At 52.0% G+C, this 18250-nt stretch overlaps 1 protein-coding gene across 27 annotated transcripts in view; it reads right to left on the bottom strand.

The window, feature by feature from the left end:
- The window catches only part of RANBP3 (RAN binding protein 3), a 60180-nt gene that overhangs the window by 1455 nt on the left and 40475 nt on the right, over positions 1 to 18250 (bottom strand). For 5 of the 27 annotated variants that reach the window (XM_085013190.1, XM_021084006.2, XM_021084013.2 and 2 more), the window contains 12 exons: positions 17812 to 17883; positions 12553 to 12618; positions 11591 to 11683; positions 10236 to 10354; positions 9004 to 9123; positions 6881 to 6984; positions 5768 to 5846; positions 4551 to 4653; positions 4011 to 4135; positions 2423 to 2543; positions 622 to 764; positions 43 to 226 (listed from right to left, as the gene is read on the bottom strand). In XM_085013190.1, the coding sequence (XP_084869316.1) occupies positions 43 to 226; positions 622 to 764; positions 2423 to 2543; positions 4011 to 4135; positions 4551 to 4653; positions 5768 to 5846; positions 6881 to 6984; positions 9004 to 9123; positions 10236 to 10354; positions 11591 to 11683; positions 12553 to 12618; positions 17812 to 17863 (1309 nt within the window). In that variant the 5' untranslated portion in view covers positions 17864 to 17883. Of the gene's footprint in view, positions 1 to 29; positions 227 to 621; positions 765 to 2422; positions 2544 to 4010; positions 4136 to 4550; positions 4654 to 5767; positions 5847 to 6880; positions 6985 to 8335; positions 8374 to 9003; positions 9124 to 10235; positions 10355 to 11590; positions 11684 to 12552; positions 12619 to 17811; positions 17884 to 18250 lie in introns of all 27 variants that reach the window. The other 22 variants (XM_085013196.1, XM_085013183.1, XM_085013187.1 and 19 more) reach the window with 10 other exon arrangements.

Raw genomic sequence — 18250 nt, 5'->3', positions numbered from 1 at the left:
CCCCCACGCCCAGAGGCTACCCCTGGGACTCCCCTGGCTCACCACTTCCAGTGGCTCCCGATGGAGCCAGGACGTCATCATCGTCACTGTCATCCTCATTGGATGGAGCTGCTCCAGGCTCCGGGGCAGGTGTCTTGGCCTCCTGCTCCTGCTCCACTCGGCTGCGCAGGGCCAGGATGCGGTGGTGTAGGGCTGCATACAGCTGGCCTGTGTCCTTGGAGCTGGCCTGCGGGAGGCAGAGGGAAGAGCCAGGTTACAGCGCTTCATGGGGAGACCCCTCCTGGTTGGTGTGGCCACTGTCCCTGCCACAATGTGATGGCAAAACCCTCAGGTTGGGGGCTGACAGGAACCTAACCTCTCTCCTTGACAAGTCCCTCAGCTTCACAGCTGTCATCCTGTGGTGGGGGGAGGGAGTTGTTCACAGAGACTGAGCTGAGCCAGCCCCTCCCAGGCCACACCCACAGTGCAGGGTGCCAGGGGCAGCAAAGGTACCCCTCAGCCTGCCTGGCAGAGCCTCCTGTGGCGGCTGGGAGCGGGGGCACCGCCCTTGTCCAGGGGGCTGCCTGGGTAGCTCCCTTCCCTGAGGGCGGCAGCAGCCCAGCCTGTCCCAGGGCTGCTCACCGAGATCAAGAAGACCTTCACGCCCTGGTCCTCAGTGTCCATGGCTGTGATGCGGATGCTCTTCTCACTGGCCTTGTCGATCTGCATCTGGGCCCACAGCTTGGTGTTGAGGATCAGCCGCAGGCTGCCCTGGGTCCTCATCACTGCAACCAACAAGGTCGTCAGCCCTGGTCCCCCAAGCACCACCCATGGCTATGAGAGCAGACACAGTCTGGAAGGAAAGCCAACTCCCCAGGGCGAAGTCCCACACTTTTCCCAATGGCCACGAAAGCCTCCTGCCTATCTGTGGAGCCACAGCCCCGGCACAGCCAGCTCCCTGGCCCAGAACCGAGGCATATCCAAAGCGCACAAAAGCGGCCAGGATGGACAGGCAGCCTCCGGTCTCCTGCCCACTGCTCAGAGCTGCCATCAGGAGGAAGACAGAAACAGACTGAGGGTAGCATCTGGTGGAGGTGCTAGCATTTCTTCCCAGGAAATGCACATGAGACGCTGAGTTCTGCTCACAGGGGGCCCAAGGCCAACACCATCCTGCCTACTCTGTTCAGGTGCCAACTCTGCACACATTGACCCCTCACCTTCCTGACAGCCCAGCTCTCCCCACTGGGAAACGTGGATAGGGCTGGAAGCTTTCCCCCCAACTCCGGGCTCCAACTGACCAGATCCCCTGGTGACCACCCTGAGCCCTTGGAGCTGCCTGCCTCTGAGGGGGCCCTGGAGAATGTCTGTGACAAGGACCAAGGCCTGTGTGGGGTGAAAGGGAAGTGTGCCTGGGATGGATCGATGAGGGAAGGGAGAGTGTAGCTATGAGGCTGGTAACAGGCTCGTGGCTGAGGATGAGCGCCATGAGCTGCGGGGCTTGAAATCCTGTGCTCTCTGTCCATGTACGCTTGCACACTTCCAGGAGAAAAAATGAGGAGAAAGTGAGGGATGTCTACAGGGAAAAAGAATGTGCCCAAATAGAAGGGCCGCTTTCATTTCTGTTCCAGTCTTGAGACGATCCCGAGCCCAGTGCTGCTGGGCTCAGTGATCCTGAGCTGCTTAAAGAACACAATGTGAGCTATGCCCTGGCCAAGAACTGATGTTTTTGTAAAGGCCGGAGGACAACTTTAATTTGGGAGGGTTTAAAAAAAAAAGATGAACACACACGTTTCACATATACACACTCACAGAGGCAGATTTTCTTCAAATATGCATACATGGGTGTGTACATAAACACACTCACACGCACATCCACTTCAGTAACAAGCACACTCCTGAGATTAAGGTTCAGGTAGAGGCAAGCCCCAGCAATGTTATTTACAGGTGAAAAAAATGAGGAACAACTTAAATGTCCACCAACGGAGAATGGTTAAAAACATTCACTGTCAACAGAATGTTAACTCAGAAATCTTTTAAAAAGGCTGCACTTTAAGAAACATTTAACAAAGACACAGGATGCTCACAAAACAGCAAGTAAAGAGAGCAAGAGACATAATCCTTAAAAAGACCCACAGAACAGGAATGGACCGCCAGAACATTCTTTGTGGAGATTTTCCCCTTTATACAGAGATTTTAGCTGCTGTTTGATTTCTTCCTTTTCCTTTCTAGTACAAAAAAACTGGCACTTTTATCAGGAAACAAGTGAGAACACTGCCAAAGCCCCTCATCCATTTTCACATTCAGAAGGAGAATCCCAATGGCTGGCAGCTGATGCCGCTGGGTCAGGCCAGGTCCTGCAGGCTGAGGGCTGGGGGTGCACCTCCCCTTTGAGGCCTCAGAAGCTCTGCTCCCCCCTACCCCCAACCCCCCGGCTGCAGCTCACCTAGTCGGGACTGTAACGTCCCGTCGTCGGTCGATGCCATGTCATTGAGTCTGAGTAGCCCCCGGCCTCGCTCCACCCACGACTGTGAGGTCTTGTCAAAGACAAACAGCTTACACTGGATCTGGAACACAAGGCAGCCCTCCAGGTGAGCAGGGACCCTGGCTGGGCAGCTGGACCCTGGGAGCCTGCACCAAACCTGTGTGAACACCTGGGTCAACACCTGGCCCTTAGCTAGTTTTCTGTCCTGCCCTGGAGCTAGAATTCTAATCATGAGGGAAATGCAAATCAAAACCACAATGAGATAGCACTTCACCCCCATGAGGATGGTTATAACCACAGAGACAGGTTCTGAGGAGGATGTGCACAAATCAGGACCCTCACACCTTGCTGAGGGGAATGGAAAAGGGTGCAGTTGCTGTGTTTTTTTTGGTCTTTTTTTTTTTTTTTTTTTTTTTAAAATAAAATCAGTTATTTGAAATGTTGAACATGGAGTTACCGGAGTCCAGATATTCCACTCCTAAGTATCTATCCAGCAGAAATGAAATGTGTTCACACAGAAATCTGTACATGAATGTCCATAGCAGCATCATTCTTAATACCCCCGAAGTGGAAACAAACCCAGTGTCCATCAACAGGTGAATGGATGAACAAATGTGGTGCCATCTATGCAGTGGAAAGTTATTCAGCCGTGAAAAGGAGCGAAGCACTGACAACACGGAGGAGCCTGAAAACATGGTGCTTAGTAAGAGAAGCCAGACACAAAAGGCCATAGAGTCTATGATGCCCATTCATAGAAAACATCTACAACAGGCCAAGCCACAGAGACAGAAAGTGGATTCGTGGTTGCTGGGGGAGGGGGCTGGGGAGTGACTGGTAATGGGGACAGGGTTTCTTTTACGGGGGATAAAAGTGTTCTAAATTGTGACATTTGCACAACTCTGAATACACTAAAAACCGTCGAACTGTATGCTTGTGGATTTCATAGTATGTGAATTGTATTTCAACAAAGCTGTTACACATTAAAAAACAAATGAAGAGACCACATGCGGCCCTTTACAGAAAAAGTTTGCAGATCTTTCTAAGTCAGTATCTCTCCACATGGACAGATTAAAAAAAACTGTGAGAGAGGAAAAGAAATACCACTGAAAACTCCTCAATGCTATATATACGTAGTTTATAGACACACACACACACAGGTACGTGTGAGGGGACAAAGGGCAGGTGAAGGAGGCCCAGCACCCTGGACACGCTGCCCCAGGAGGGGAGGGGAGGAAGATGGGGGCAAGAGTGCGAGAAAGCTGCGTGGCATCTGTGACTTTTTTCCCCAATAAATGAACACAGTCCCACTGTGACAAATCGTCACAGCTGCTCTCTCTGGGTGGTAAGAGAAGGTGTTTGTTACAGTCTTTATAAGTCTCTGAACTATTGAGAATGCCTCAAAACAGATCCCTTTGCTCTAAAACAAGGCAATACAAGAGGTCCACTGGCTCTCGCTAAGCTCTCTACTGAAGTCCCCATAAGGCCCCAAAGGCTGGGTCACAGCCCAGCTGTTGCTTCTGCGGGGAGCTGGCCGGGCCACCCGCCTCACCTGCAACACGTTGCTCTCTGCCTCCTCCCCGGTGATCACCTCCACTTTTTCCAGCAAACACTTCCGCGCCGTTGCCTTTGTGTAGGCGGCTGCCGACTCGGCCAGGGACTCTGCAACGTTATTAGCTAAACGACATTGACTATTTATTTGGTGGGGGGGAGAGGGTGTACCTCAAAAAGGGTTGGCGCTGGCCTCAAGGGTGCCAGTCACCCCCCTGCAGTCACGCCTTGGTGAGGACCTCAGAAACACACCACGTAACTCTGCCTGGGAAGCTGCAAGGAGAGCATTTGGGAGCGGGCAGTGGGGCTCCGGATTTCTGACTCTCCCACTCAGCAGAGGACAGAAGACAGCAAGAGACTTCTGAGAGGGCGCCGAAGAGAAACTGCCCTCTGCTGCTTCAGGGTGAAGAAGGGGTGACAACCACCTCTATCCCCATCCCTGGTCACTAGGCAGCACTGTGCCCTTCCCGCCCAGCTCCCAGGGCGTAGCCTTTCACAGTGAGGTGGTCCTCTCCCAGGATGGGGCAGGAACGAGGCCTACCTTTCTCAGGGGTGGCCTCTTGGGACGAGGACTCGGACCCAGACTCAGCAGCTATGGTTTCTCTGTTGGCATCGGAACTGACCTCGTTTAGTTTGGGCGGACTCTGCAGGGAAGCGGAGGCACAGAAGGAGGGCATGTTTGGGTGGTCCTGGTAGGCCAACCGCTGTGGAGCGGGAAGCCCCTCTGCTGCAATGGTAGCTCTTGGCACATCCTTGCCTGGGCAGAGGACTTCTTTCTGCCAACAGTGGCTTCTCCTCCGCAGCTTTGGGAACCACCCAGCCCCAGTCCCATCTCCACTCCTCAAGCATCATCAGAAAGTGCCTGCTTGCCACCCTCACAACACAGGCAGCTCCCGCTCTCACAGACCCGCCCTGTACATCGTTCACGAACTGCCCTTGGAATCCCCAAATGGGGCTTCTGTGGCATCACCGGGTGACCTGCCATCAGCTAACCTTGAGCCACCATCAGCTAACCTTCTTTGACTACTTCATTGCAATGAAAAAACAGTGCTGACACTTGAGACAAGAAACAGGAGGCTCCCTAAGGTAACTGAATGAGGCCAAGGTGGCAGGAACTTTCACAATGGACACAGTGGGGCTGTGTGCATATCATTGGGCAAGAAAAGGAACAGAAATAAGGAAGCAGGTAAACAACTCCAGGAGCCCATCCTGGGCTGGCCAGGCTCTCTGGCACTGGGAGACAGGCAAAGATCACCCATGTGCCATAGCTGTGGTGTGTATCAGGAGTGCAAGAGACACAGGGGACACTGGGGGGGGGGGTCCTCCAAGGCCACTGTACCCATTCCTCACTCAGGGCTGCAGCCTCATGGTCAAGGAGGAGTTGACTTCCCTTGGCCTCAGAGGTGGCTCAGGGTGGTCCCAACAGCACACAGATGAGGACTTTGGACACATGGCTCTCGCCACAGTTGCCCTTGGCTGGGAGGAAGCATGGCCCATGACTCACGCGAAGCCCATCTTAGGATGAGGAGACAGGAAGTGTGACACTGGCTCCTGCAGAGCCTCCCTGGGCCATTAGCACTGACCACCTTGCCCCGTTTAAGCTGAGTCTGAGCTGGGCCGTCTTCCTCTTACTTGCAAAGAAAGCATCCTAATGTCATGGGAGAAATGCCGCAGACACACCCCACATTCCCGTGACCTGGGAGAGATTCTAACAGCCTTTGTATCCCAGGAAGGACAGCCCCCACAGGGCCCACTCACCAACACGCGTTCACTCATGTTCTGGCCAAATATAAACTTGCTGCTGGCGGCGTCGGCACTATTGGTTGAATTCTCTAAACTGAAGAGGAGATGTGCCATGAATGTGGGGTGTCGAGAGGAACAGGGCAGAACAGTATGTATGCCTGTATACACCATGTGCACGCACATGGTCAGAGTGGGCAAGAGCTACACACGCAGCATGGAAAGCCCAGTCGAGGCACTGCTCAGCCTTGAAGCATGAACCTGGCATGCCAGGGACAGGGACCCACAGGCCTCCATGCCAGGCTGCACCAGGTGAAAAACATGGACCCTCAGCTCCCACTGCTTGGCACTGAGTGAGCACGGGCACCATCAGATGCCCATCTTCCCCTACGTCTCTCGGCAGCGGGCTGTCCCTGCAGCACTCGGGCCCCCTCCTCTGGCTCACACCAAGTACTGGTGGATGCAGGAGGATGACCCTTGGGGAGCCCTTGGCAAACGGCAGCTGCTGTGGCCATCACATTTCATCCAGTTTAAAACATTACAGGTGGTACATGCCTCCTGATTTGGGAAATGCTGAGGTGCAAAAAGTACATCTTAAAGTATCTGATGTGTTCTGTTAACCGGGGGCCAGGCAGTCAAGCAGCAAGGTCATGGTTCACGTAGGCCTCTGGAGGCGGAGGCCCATGCTGTACCTGCTCTGCTGGCCTGTCTCATAGGCAGGCACACGCCCTCCTTCTGAAACCCCAAGCAGCCAGGCTGCTGCTGAGCACTGCTAGCAGCTGTGCCAACCAACAGTGCACACTAATCCAGGCTAAGGTGCACCCAGAGGCAGCTGGGCCACCACTGGCACGAAGTCTGAGTGACAGAGATCACTCCGAGGGCTGGGCTAGACAATCCCACAGAAGTGAGGTCCTGCCTTGGGAGTGCACAGAAGCCCACCCCCCTGGCCCCCCTACATCTGTACCCAGAGTGGGAAAGAAGAGGAGCTGGAAGGTGACAGGGACTCTGGCAGCATCTGCCCCCTGCCCCAGGTGCTACCCCCTCTTGGACTCTGGGTCAGGGGCAGTGGATGACTATGGGCCCCTCTGAGGCTCACCCTACATGAGGCTGGGCGCCAGGCCCGGCACACACCTGGAGCTGATATACTGAAGGAAGTAGTTGGTGGCAGTTGGTGTTTCTGAACTGGGGTGTCCGGCATTCTCCATGTCCGCTACTTCAGTGTTCTCATTGATTAACTGGGAGACAGAGAGGAAACACTCATTGACCACAGACGGCTCCTCCTGGATCTCTAGAGCTCAGCCTGCCTGCACAGGCCCTCACTGCGCACATGGCACAGCCCCACCTACATGTGTAGGCTCGGGGTGTGGTGGGCTCATGAGGCGACAGGGAGCCTTCTCTACCTTGTTTACAAAACACACTCAGGCTAGCAGCCTGGTGGCATTTTCATCAATGCCTCTGCACCAAGAGATCACAGATCACTTCCAAATTCTATATTTTAAGGAGTTGTTTATTTTTTTGTCTTTTTATGGCTGCACCTGTGGCATATGGAAGTTCCCAGGTTAGGGGTCAAATTGGAGCTGCAGCTGGCAGCCTACACCACAGCCACAGGAATGCCAGATCCAAGTCGCGTCTGCGACCTACCCCACAGCTCGTGGCAACTCTGAATCCTTCACCCACTGAGTGGGCCAGGGATTGAACCTATGTCTTCATGGATACTAGTCGGATTCGTTACCACTAAGGCACAAAGGTTTATAATAAACCCTTAAGGAGTTTATTATAAACAAAATAGAAGCATCATTTCTTGAAGCTTCTTTTATGCCAACTGCCACACAGCCTGGTTAAATACATTCTCCTGGGAATGCTGAGATATGGTATTAGCGACCTTGTTCTGGGTGAGGAGTCAGAGGCTTAGGGGTTAAGAAATCATGGCTTCAGGTCAGCCTCCATGGAGAAGCTGGGATGTGGCTGTGGAGCCCCTGGACTCCTGACTCCCACCCCAACCTCAAGGCAGGGAGGAACAGACTCGACTGACAGCCCAGGTCAGGTGCATTTCCAGGCCCACCTTTCTCTTGCTTTCTCCTCCCCAAGGGACTGGTTATTTTGGCTAAAGCTGTGCAATGTCAACACCCATTTGTGTGTCTCTCAGGGCATCTGTGCTTCTATTAGACAAAAAGGTCTAAAGAGGAAGCAGGCAGATCGAGGCCTTCTCTCCACTGGAGACTCGCTTCCCTACTTCAGGAGCTCTCATCCTCCGCATCACTGATCCTGGGCCCGATTGTTCTTTAGGGGGCAGGGGAGGGGCCTGGTCACCATGGGGGTATTGGTCAGCATCTCTGGCCTCTACTTACTTATCATTAGTGGCACCTGTCCCCTGTTGTGACAACCACAAATATCCCCAGACACAGCCACTGTTACTGTCCCTCAAAGCCTCTAGAAGAGCTTCTTGCCAGATGAGCTCCTGGAAATAGCACTGATGTGGCTGAGAATCATCTCCCAGAGGGCCAGTGTGTGGGGTGGACCCAGATCCCCTGCCACTGCCACATGCTCCCCACCCCAACTCAAAGTCCCCAGACTAGACCAACACACCTGGGGGGCAGCCAGGAGGTGACAGATCCTGTTGCCTCCTGTGGGAGAGAAAACAGTATCTTTCTACCTGCCCTACTTGAAAAAAATAAGGTGATGGCTCTCAATAGGGGGTGATTTGGTCCCACAGTAACATTCAGCACTATTCGGGGATGTTTTGGGTTGTTACAACCGAGGCCAGAGAGAGGTGTGTTCTTGGCATCTGGAGAGTGGGGTTGGGGCTGCTGCTTAACACCCTACAGTGCCCAGGACAGACTGAGAAGGATCTGGTCTCTGTGCTGCTAGTGCTGACAAAGAGAAACCCTTAAGTAAGGAAATAAAAGTCTCTCTGGCAATGTCAAAAGCATCAGATCCTGATGTCTGCTTTTTCCTTTGCTACAAAAATGTCAGTTCCCAGGACTAAGTCGCCCCACTGACCCTGGCTCCTGGGAGAACAAGGGAGCCTGCCTCCGGGAGCTGCTGTCAAGCCCCACACTTGGATAGGCTGCTGGCCAGGGTGTGTGCCAGGAGCCAGCAACACATGGAAACAGCTGCTAGATGCTGAGTCACAGGACCACCCCAGACACAGTGGCCCCTTCCCCGAAAATCAGCTTCCCGCTGCTGAACCTGGGGTAGGCATAGTAAGATCGATTCTCTAGATCAATAACTCCTCCAGCCCCCTGACTACATACCTTAACTCTGTCCCTCAGGTTCTGCCCAAACACAAATGCCTGCTGTGCAACTTGCTCCTTCTTCTCACAGTTCTCCTCCTCAGAAGTATTGCTGGATTCATTTTTCTGGGACTCTTTCTCCTAGTTCAAGCAAGCAAACAAAACAACTGAGAAGAAGGGATATGTTCGCCCTGACAGGCAAGAGCCATCTCACACAGCTGCATTTGCTCAGGGTGGTCCTGGCAGGGGGACGAACAGGAGAGACCCCAGGACTGGGGAGGGCCATACCCCTCCAGGGAGGGGAGAGCTCTGGGCATTGCAATCCTCACCCAGGGCACTGTGGCAGGGGAGGGTGTCTCCTTCCAGCTCAGAACTGTAAAGCCCACTCACCACCCTGGAGACCCCGGCCACTAGTCTCTGAGAAGCAGTAAGTTGCAAAAATGATTCTTTTACAATTCCACTAACTGTGGTCTGAGGGTGGGGGCTCAGGGACGTTTGAAAACTGAACTGCAGATGATGATTTCTATCATTCGAACTAGAACACCTAGCAGGGGTGTGCAGGAAGGTGGAGGGTGTAGGACTGCAGGCAGCAACTTATCTGCTGAAAAGAACGAGAGTGGAAATAAACGCACAGGTGCCACCTGTCTCTGTGTATGGAGGCCACGGTGCGTGTTGCTGCAACTCAGATCTCAAGCCTGTCTCTGCCAACCGCAAATGCAGGCTCTTCACTAAATGCCCCTTATTTTGCAGCTGCTATGCGGTGCTACTGGAAAACATCATGCTCCTGGCCTATATAATCCCAGAAGCCCTGAAGGACTTTTTTTTTTTTAACCAATGATTTCTGAGCCAACTCCCCAGGCACACTTCTTCCATGAGAAGACACACATGTATATGAACCCTTGAGGAGCCGCTCAGCTGTGGGAGAGGGAGGGGCGCCTTTCTCCAAGAAGAGTGGTCCAAGGCCCTGGCCAGGTTCCAACAGACCGTGTGCATGGAAACGATGCACATTTTGGGCAATCTGGCCCTCAAAGGCAGAACCCTGCTTATGGCCCCTTTCTCCGGGAACCCTGGAGTTCCTGGCAGTCTGGCAGCTTCGCCAGTTGCAGTTACACATTGATTCCTCTAAGCAAATCCAGACACCTTAGCAGAGGCCAGCTCGGACCCTGCTCAGAGCGGCTGATGGCCCATTGGCTCAGCCAGGCCCTGAGAAGCCACACAGGCAGTGCGCGCTCCCTGCCCCACTGCGGACAGACCTCAAGTGCTGGCACCTCATCAGATGGACTTCTCCGGGCGGGGTTGTCAGGTGAGGCCAATGTCACTGCCCCTGTGCAGTCTGCCGGGACACTGACCCCGTTGGTGCCGGTGCTCGGGACTGTGGGGAGAAAAAAGATAGTGGGTACCTCGGAGGGTAGCTCTGGACCACCTTCCAAGCTCCCTCCTACCATTTGGCCAACGGTATAATGTCTCCTTTTTTAAGGAAATGATCTGGCATCACGACTAAAAGTCACAAATTCTTAGGTTAAAAGAAACTCTAAACTAAAACCTCACAAAAGTGAGACTCCCATACCCCCCCCTTTTTTTCCTTTTAGGGCCACACCCACGGCACATGGAAGTTCCCAGGCTAGGGGTCAAATTAGAGCTATAGCTGCCAGCCTATACCACAGTCACAGCCACACCAACACGGGATCCGAGCCACGTGTGCAACCTACACTACAGCTCACGGCAAGGCCAAATCCATAACCCACTGAGCTAGGCCAAGGATCAAACCCACATCCTGAAGACACTATGTCGGGTTCTCAACCTGCTGAGCCACAATGGGAACTCCAAGAATTCCTTATTGTTTATTCCACAAAGAACCATGTGGCTTTTCTGTGTATTTAGAAATGATACGGTTAGGAGGAAAAAAAGAAAAAAAAAGAAAATATATTTGGGGGAGAATTATGAGTTTTACAAAACACATTTTACTAATAAGTCCTTATTCTATGCAGTTTCCTATTTAATAGTTGAAATTATGTGACACACACAACTTTAAATCTGGCCTTGACTATTTAGCATCAGACCAAAAAAAATTCCCACATAATAAAAACTCTTCAGAAACAGTAACTATTTTTCTAGGCAGGATGTTGCACTCCTCCTGATAAAGAGCTCTTGAACAGGAGAGAAAGATTAAGAGGAAGAGAATAGCTTATTAGTATTTAAATAAAAAATAAGGATTAACGGAAAACCACAGCCTGTGTGGATATAACGAAAACATGGTTTCAGAGCTCAGTCTCCAGGTTGGCAGGTGAGGTGAGAAAGCACATCTCATCAACCATCTGCTTTCTCACACACACAGGGCTGAGTTTTGCCTGTGAACACGTAGGGACAAATCTGGAGTCTGAGCTCAGCGAGGTGCTGCTCTCTCTCGGGAAGCCAGGGTGCGCTCGGAGCATGCCCCTGAGCACTGCAGGGAGTGGGTGGAACTGCCTGTCTTCAGTGCTCACGGGGACTTGAGGGATTGTCCCCGGTGCTCTTTACTTCCTGTGCATTCAGCAGAGCGGGCCAAAGCCACCCATGTGAAACAGAGTTCTCCCTGCCAGGAGCCCAGGGGCCAGGGCGAGTGACTCACCGGTCTGTGAGAGTGCCTTTGGCTGAGGAGCTTGTAACACTGCTGGGCGAAGCACGCTCCGCTGCTGCTCCTTGGGCTTCTGGCTCGGCAGACCTGGGAACAGAGAGTGGCTGGCTTGCCTCGGGCCCTTGGACCATGTGGCCAAGGGGAGATGCAACACCACCCCGCCTCACTGGCTCTCAGGCACTTTATAGAAAAGTTAACCCCAGTAACCACTTGATGTCAGGGGAGCACATTAAAACAAACCCAAGATACTTACTTTACAGCTCGACATAAAAATCCTAGCTTTTGTTATTTTTATATGTGATTAAATGAAACCCCCACACAACCAATCATGTCTTCAAATTAATCCAGTGAGCACAGTAATGCTATGAGGGAGCCAAGGGGCAGCTATCCAAGTGGAGGCCTCAAGGGTCAAGTGCAGATGGTGAGGGGAAGGCAGCAAAGGCACAGCTGACCAGTCAGTTTAGGACTCTGCCTGGGGTGCAGACAGGGCCCCTTGCACCTGCTTCTCAAAATGCCACGTTGAGAAAATCCCTCGGCCAAACTTATGGGGCAGAGACCACAAGACACTTCAGGCCCTGCAGGGGCTTCCCGCTGCATCAGATGTGCCTAATGGCACCATCGCTGAGCCCCACTCACTAGCAGCCACTGCATCTTGGACACCCTAATCAAGGTTAGAGTTGCAGCATGCTGTGGCCAGAACACTCTGGAGAGAGCCTGACAAACTGAGCTACTACCGGGCACAGAGCCCAGATGACCCACGCCAAGTCACGCCTGCTCCCCTGTGGCCGCCTACTTAGGGCAGCAGGCTCACAGGCAGGAGAACCTTCCTGGTCTGACAGGCTCTTCCCAGTGCTCCCGTGTCAGGAAGTGAGCAGAGGCCAGAGCGCACAGACAAAAGAGGCTGCAAAGGTGGCGAGAAAGCCACTCCACGCTCCTCCTCAGAGGAGGACACCTACCTGCACTGGGTGCCTGGCCGTGGATCAGTGTTGGCGGCTTCAACCGGAATCCACTGCTCTTTTCCTCTACAAGCATAAGATGAAAGATAAAAAGCAGGCCTGCCTGGGGTGGGGCAACAAAGCTGGGAGGGAACAGGAGCAGAAGAGTACTCAGGTCTGGATCAGTGACCATGGCGCTGGAGAACTAGGGAAAATACTTCCGACTTAAAACAGCAAAGCAGAAGCCCAACCAATCCCCTAGTCTGTACAGCAGCCCAGGGAGGAGGCAGAGGGCTGCAGGCAGCACTGGCTCTGGGGAAAACTGCTGGCAACAGAAGACTGGAGGGCGAGTGCAGGGCTGGTTAAGCCATGGGCACCTACCCAGCTGCCTACCAGGGGCTGAGAGGTGGAGACTGTGCTGCCCTTGCGGGTCCAGCGGAATGTCAGGGAGCCAGAGTAACGGTCCCTGGGACCCGGCTCCCTTTCCAGGAGGACATGGCCGCAGTCAGGAAAAGCCTCTGTCCTACCAGCAGATGTCTGGAAGATGAGATGCGTTTTCTGTGGTGAAAGATCAAAGGTGGCAGAGAGCAGGCTTGCTCTCTCTCCAGATGTGTGTGGGGAGCTTCACCTTGTCACGAAGAAAGCACTGGAAGGCCCAGGAGGAGGAGGAGGCAGGCTTTCCTGCAGGACTGACGGGGAACAGAGCTGACAAATATAGGGGCTCCTGGGGAGCTCAGGGCATGGTTTTCAGCTCAGCCACTGGGGCACACAGATCCTTTAATCCTTGTGTCGTGATGACCCTGCCCATTGCAGGAGGAGGGGAGAGGGGTCGTCTAATGAAATCCCTGACCAGAAGGACCAGCACAAAAAGCCCCGTGTTTCCAAGAGGACAGGTTTCTACTGAGAAGAGCACAAGGACAGCAGCACTTTGGGCCCCAAAGGTAGCCTTGCCTTTGTGCCTAAGGTCCAACCCATGAGGAAAAAACCCTTGTCAGTTGCAGGGAACAAGATTAAACACAAACATCAGTTGTGTGTTTTCACACACGAGCAGTGAACAATCCAAAAGTGAAGTTAAGAAAACAATTCCATTTACAATAGCACCAAAGAGAAAAAAAAAAAAAACAAAAACAAAACCTGGGAATAAATTTAACAAACGAAAACTATAAAACATGTTGGAAGAAATGTAAAGGCTTAATAGAAAGATACCCCAAAAGGTCCCACAGTGCATGATTTCATTTATATGAAATGTCCAGAGCAGGCGAATCCATGGAGACAGAAAGTGGACTCACGGTTGCCAGAAGACAAAGTGGGGAGTGACTGCTTGAGGGATTGGGTCTCTTTTTGGAGTGACAAGAACATTCTAAAATATATTATGGTGATGGCTGCACAATTCTGTGGATATATAAGAAACCCTTCAATCATACACAAAAACATCACCACAAGCACACCTTGTCAATCCAAATTTTCGGGTATGAAACAAAACCAAGTCAGAATTCCCAATCAAACGGGAAGGCCCCCTTCCTGCTGCCTTCATGTTGGAGAGCCAAACTGCTCTCCATGGGCAAAAACAGGATTAAAACAACTCTCACTGCTTGTTAGTATGAAGGAGCTGAGCCTGACGGGCTTCCAGGAGCCTGCGTTGGTGGAATCTCTCCCGTAAGAGAGGATCATAAAAACCACACTCAGGAGAGTAAGAGAGCACAGGATGCGGGGGAAGATGTGTTGCCAGATGTTTCTTTTGGGAAGAGAAATACTGAATTACATTTCCAAAGATGGTTGGCAATTCAGAAATATTTTAAAACTAGGACGAAAGTCACAGTTTAGGTTAATTTCAAAGAGCCTTTAGAGCTGGCTTTGCAGTGTTCACACTGCAGTTACAGGCTGATCTCACGGCTCTGCTCTGATTCATTTGACCCTTGGAGCTGAGCCAGGCTGACCAGCAGGGGTGACAGGCTTGGACAGCCGATGCCACTGACCACGAGCACTGGGCCCAGTGCCTGGCCCACCCCACAGACACACAGGAAATCCACGCTGAATGCTGAGGTGAATGGATGCACAGGCAGACAAGGTGTGCCACACTCCTGATGGCAACTGGGGACTTGGGACAGAAGGGACCCTGAGCATCAGGCAGGGGCGCTTACGGGGCAGCAAACTCTGGAGGCCCTGCTGCAGGCACCATCTGCACTGAAGAGGTGCTGCTTGATGGCCAAAGCCCTACCATGCCCGTCAAGGTCACAGGGGTGCACAGGCCACTGCACTGGTGTCTGTTCAAAGGCATGTGCACCCCCCCACCCCGAGCTTGTTGGGGGAAGAGGACACTCCTTCTGGGGCTCCCTCTGCCCTCCTCTGAATCATGCCTGAAGCAAGCAGGTTTCTCTCTGGGGTGCTTTCTGTTCCACCTCAGAGACCCCGCAAACAATGTCTCAGGAGGCAGTGCTGGCCACCCCTGAGAGAACTCTGGATTTAGCCAGGAAGACACTGAAATTTCACCTGGTGTGTACTGGAAGTTAATATGAATCCAAGAGAAGATGGCCTGGTGGGAGCCTGAGCGATGAGTAAACCCACTAGGACAAAGGGAGTCAGGTTTCTTTTCTTTCTTTTTTGTCTTTTTGCCATTTCTTGGGCCGCTCCCAAGGGATATGGAGGTTCCCAGGCTAGGGGTTGAATTGGAGCTGTAGCTGCCAGCCTACGCCAGAGCCACAGCAACACGGGATCCGAGCCACGTCTGCGACCTACACCACAGCTCACGGCAATGCCAGATCCTTTAACCCACTGAGCAAGGCCAGGGATCGAACCCACAATCTCATGGTTCGTAGTCAGATTCGTTAACCACTGAGCCACAAGGGGAACTCCAAAGGGAGCCAGGTTTCCTATTGTCAGAAAGAGGGAGAATTGTGAAGGGGGGAGGCTTTAATGAACACTGCTGGCGCTGGACCGGGTACATTCAGGTGAACCTGGGGTTACCTATACATGCAGATGGCGAGCAATGGAGACACAGAAACACATGCTGATGTGACAGTATGCATAGAAACAGGCCTATCTATGTACATGGTCCCGGGTGTGTGAGTGTTCCTGGCTCTGGGCATGGAGAGGGCCTGGGAGCAGTGACAGCCCGACAGCGACAAGCATGCTGAATGCCCAGATCCTGATCTCTAGACACAACTCTCCACTAAGAAGAACCAGGACCCCTGGAGAAAAAGGGAGAGAAGATGAGCCTGGAACGTCTTATGACAGAAAGAAAAGGACATGCTCAAAAGAACGATGGGGACATGGCCAAAGGACACAGGAACCTGCTTGATGGGGCTCCTGCTGGCCAAATCTGGGGTGGATCTGAATAATGAAATAATGAAAATAAAATCTGAATGTTATGATAAATTGTGGTCACAGCAGATTATAATTCATTGACCACTACAGGGGTACAAACATGCACACGGACCTAATAAACACATGGTAAGCAGAGAGGAGAGAAGCTCCCCAGCAGGGTGCCAAACATCAGAGACAGGGGCCAACGAGGAAGGCAGAAAATCCCTACCAGAAAGCCACAATTAACCCAAGCAAGAAAACATCAATGGATGCTATCACTGGAGGGCCACAGCAGGAGGGGGAAGGAGGTGTCCTAGAGTCTCAGCGTATCTCACCAGTGGAACATATTAATCAAAGGGTGAAAAACCACTTTCCAGTGAAGGCACTGGGCAGATCCCACCCTAACGAAGGATGAGTAACAGGAGAGTCAACACTATGTGCCACCTGCTACAGTGCACCAGGAAGAACTCAGCTTCATCTCTGTGGTATTCTAGCTCCAATCGCCAGGATACACTGGACAATCATACTGATGAGCTCCTCCCAAATAACCGGCCTGCACTCTTCAAGGTCATAAAAGCCAAAAGACCAAGGGACTGTTCCAGATACATGGTGTGTGAGCCAGGAGCTGACCCCTTTGCTATGAAGGACATAGTTGTGATGACTGGGGAAAATTGAACGGGGTCTCTAGGTAATGGGATACAGGCTTCCCCAAAAATTAAAGCTAAAAAATAACAGGCAGGCAGGCAAGGAGCTAAGAAGTTCACTCTGCAGAGCGGTTGGGCCAGTCTGTCGCCACCGTACATGGCAGCGGGGTCCAGGGACTGGGTTATGTCAGGCCTTGGGGGCAGGTCTGAGCTGCCTCCCTCGTTCGGAGCCACCCACTCTCAACGTTGCAAAATGAAGGTTCTGGGGGAGAAGGGAGAGCCAGGTCCTCACTCACACACAGCAGAGGCAATCACGAGATTCCTAAGAGGGCGGAGAGCTGGCTTCAGCAGCTGATGACCCACCACGGCTGGCACCGCCCCCACCATTCGGAACATGACCCTCTATGCCAACAGGTCTCCCCAAGAACCTCTAAAAACCAAGCTCTTCTTTAGGAGCCGTGAGTGGGTCAGCTCAAAACAGTCTGTGTTTAGACTCAAAACGAATTCAACTGTTTGAAATAGTGCCATCAAATCAACCCTCAAAGTTCTAACAACTTGCCCCTCCCCTTGATGGTGCCCTCATGCCTGAGTGTGACTTATCTTGCCAGGCTTTTGAAGTCAGCAATGAATTTATATAAGGCAGGTTGGGTTACAGAATTCGGGTGGTTACACTTGGTCATTAAATCTTTTATGAGGAATTTTAGCCACGTGGGAGAAACATTCAGGAAATCTTGGAGTTGGTTCTCTAGCAAAAGACCAAAAAAGGAAGGCTCCACATTCTTTAGAAAGGATCAAGCGGTTTTCCTTAAAGTTTTAAAGCTATGACTAAATGTATTTATCTAAACAGATCTAAGTAATATTAATTAATGTTGAGAATACACAGAGGAGTCTGGAAAATTACAGAAACTTCAGAGTAGTTTACCTTTGGGGTGGTAGAGTGAATGGGAAAGGGGCAGGCGGATTCTTTTACTCGATGTATTTCCAATTTTCTAATGATACAAGTGTGTTAACGGTGTAAAAGTTTGAAAAACGAGTAGTATGCCCCATTATAGATTTTTTTTTTTTTTTTGATTTTAAACACTTTTAAAAAAAGGACTTGAAATTCCTTGTAACCAGGTCCTGCTAGCAGAAACAGAAGGGCTTATGAAACCATCTCACACTGGATTCCAAGTCTACGAGTTGAAAAGTTGGGAAACATTTAGGAACTGAAAAAGACTACTGATTTCAAACTGCCCATTCCCATTGAAGATCTTACTTTATAACATCAACTGCTTTTCATCCCAGGAAACCCCCAGTGGCTAGCTGTCAAAGGCAAGGGGATGTGAGGGCTCACCTGGTTCTGAGTCAGAATTGCCTGCAGATGGCTCGCAGAAGGTTGATGGCATAAAAACATTGTTTTTTGATACTGTCGACAAAGAGGTGCAGGCAGGGGAGGGAACAAGAGGAAAAACAGTGTGAGTAGGTGGGGCAGATGTGCAAGGGATCACTTCCCTCACCTGAGGGCTCATCTCCAGGCCCCCACTGTTAGGGGGAGGGAGTCAGCATTAAGGCTCCGGCCTTTAGCCACTCCCAATAAAAGTGACCCAGGGACTCTTTCTACGGCAAAAGTGGGTCAGAGCAGGCTTAAACTGACACTGAGCAGTCGGCTCTGGTCCTCCATGGCCACCTGCCTTGTCCTCATGCCCCTGAAGAGGCAGTCAGGAGGGAAATGGACGCCCCAGATGTTCTGAGTCTCCCCTGGGGCTGAATCTCAGACCCTGCTCCTTGTCATA

This window comes from Sus scrofa, chromosome 2 (genome assembly GCF_054392235.1).
Source record: "Sus scrofa isolate SSC_HxYL_T2T_F1_AM1 chromosome 2, Sscrofa_HxYL_maternal_Yorkshire_Landrace_v2.0, whole genome shotgun sequence".
Classification (NCBI taxonomy): domain Eukaryota; kingdom Metazoa; phylum Chordata; class Mammalia; order Artiodactyla; family Suidae; genus Sus; species Sus scrofa.
The sequence above is the reverse complement of the archived record's forward strand: the minus strand, read 5'-3'. Positions and strand labels throughout refer to the sequence as shown.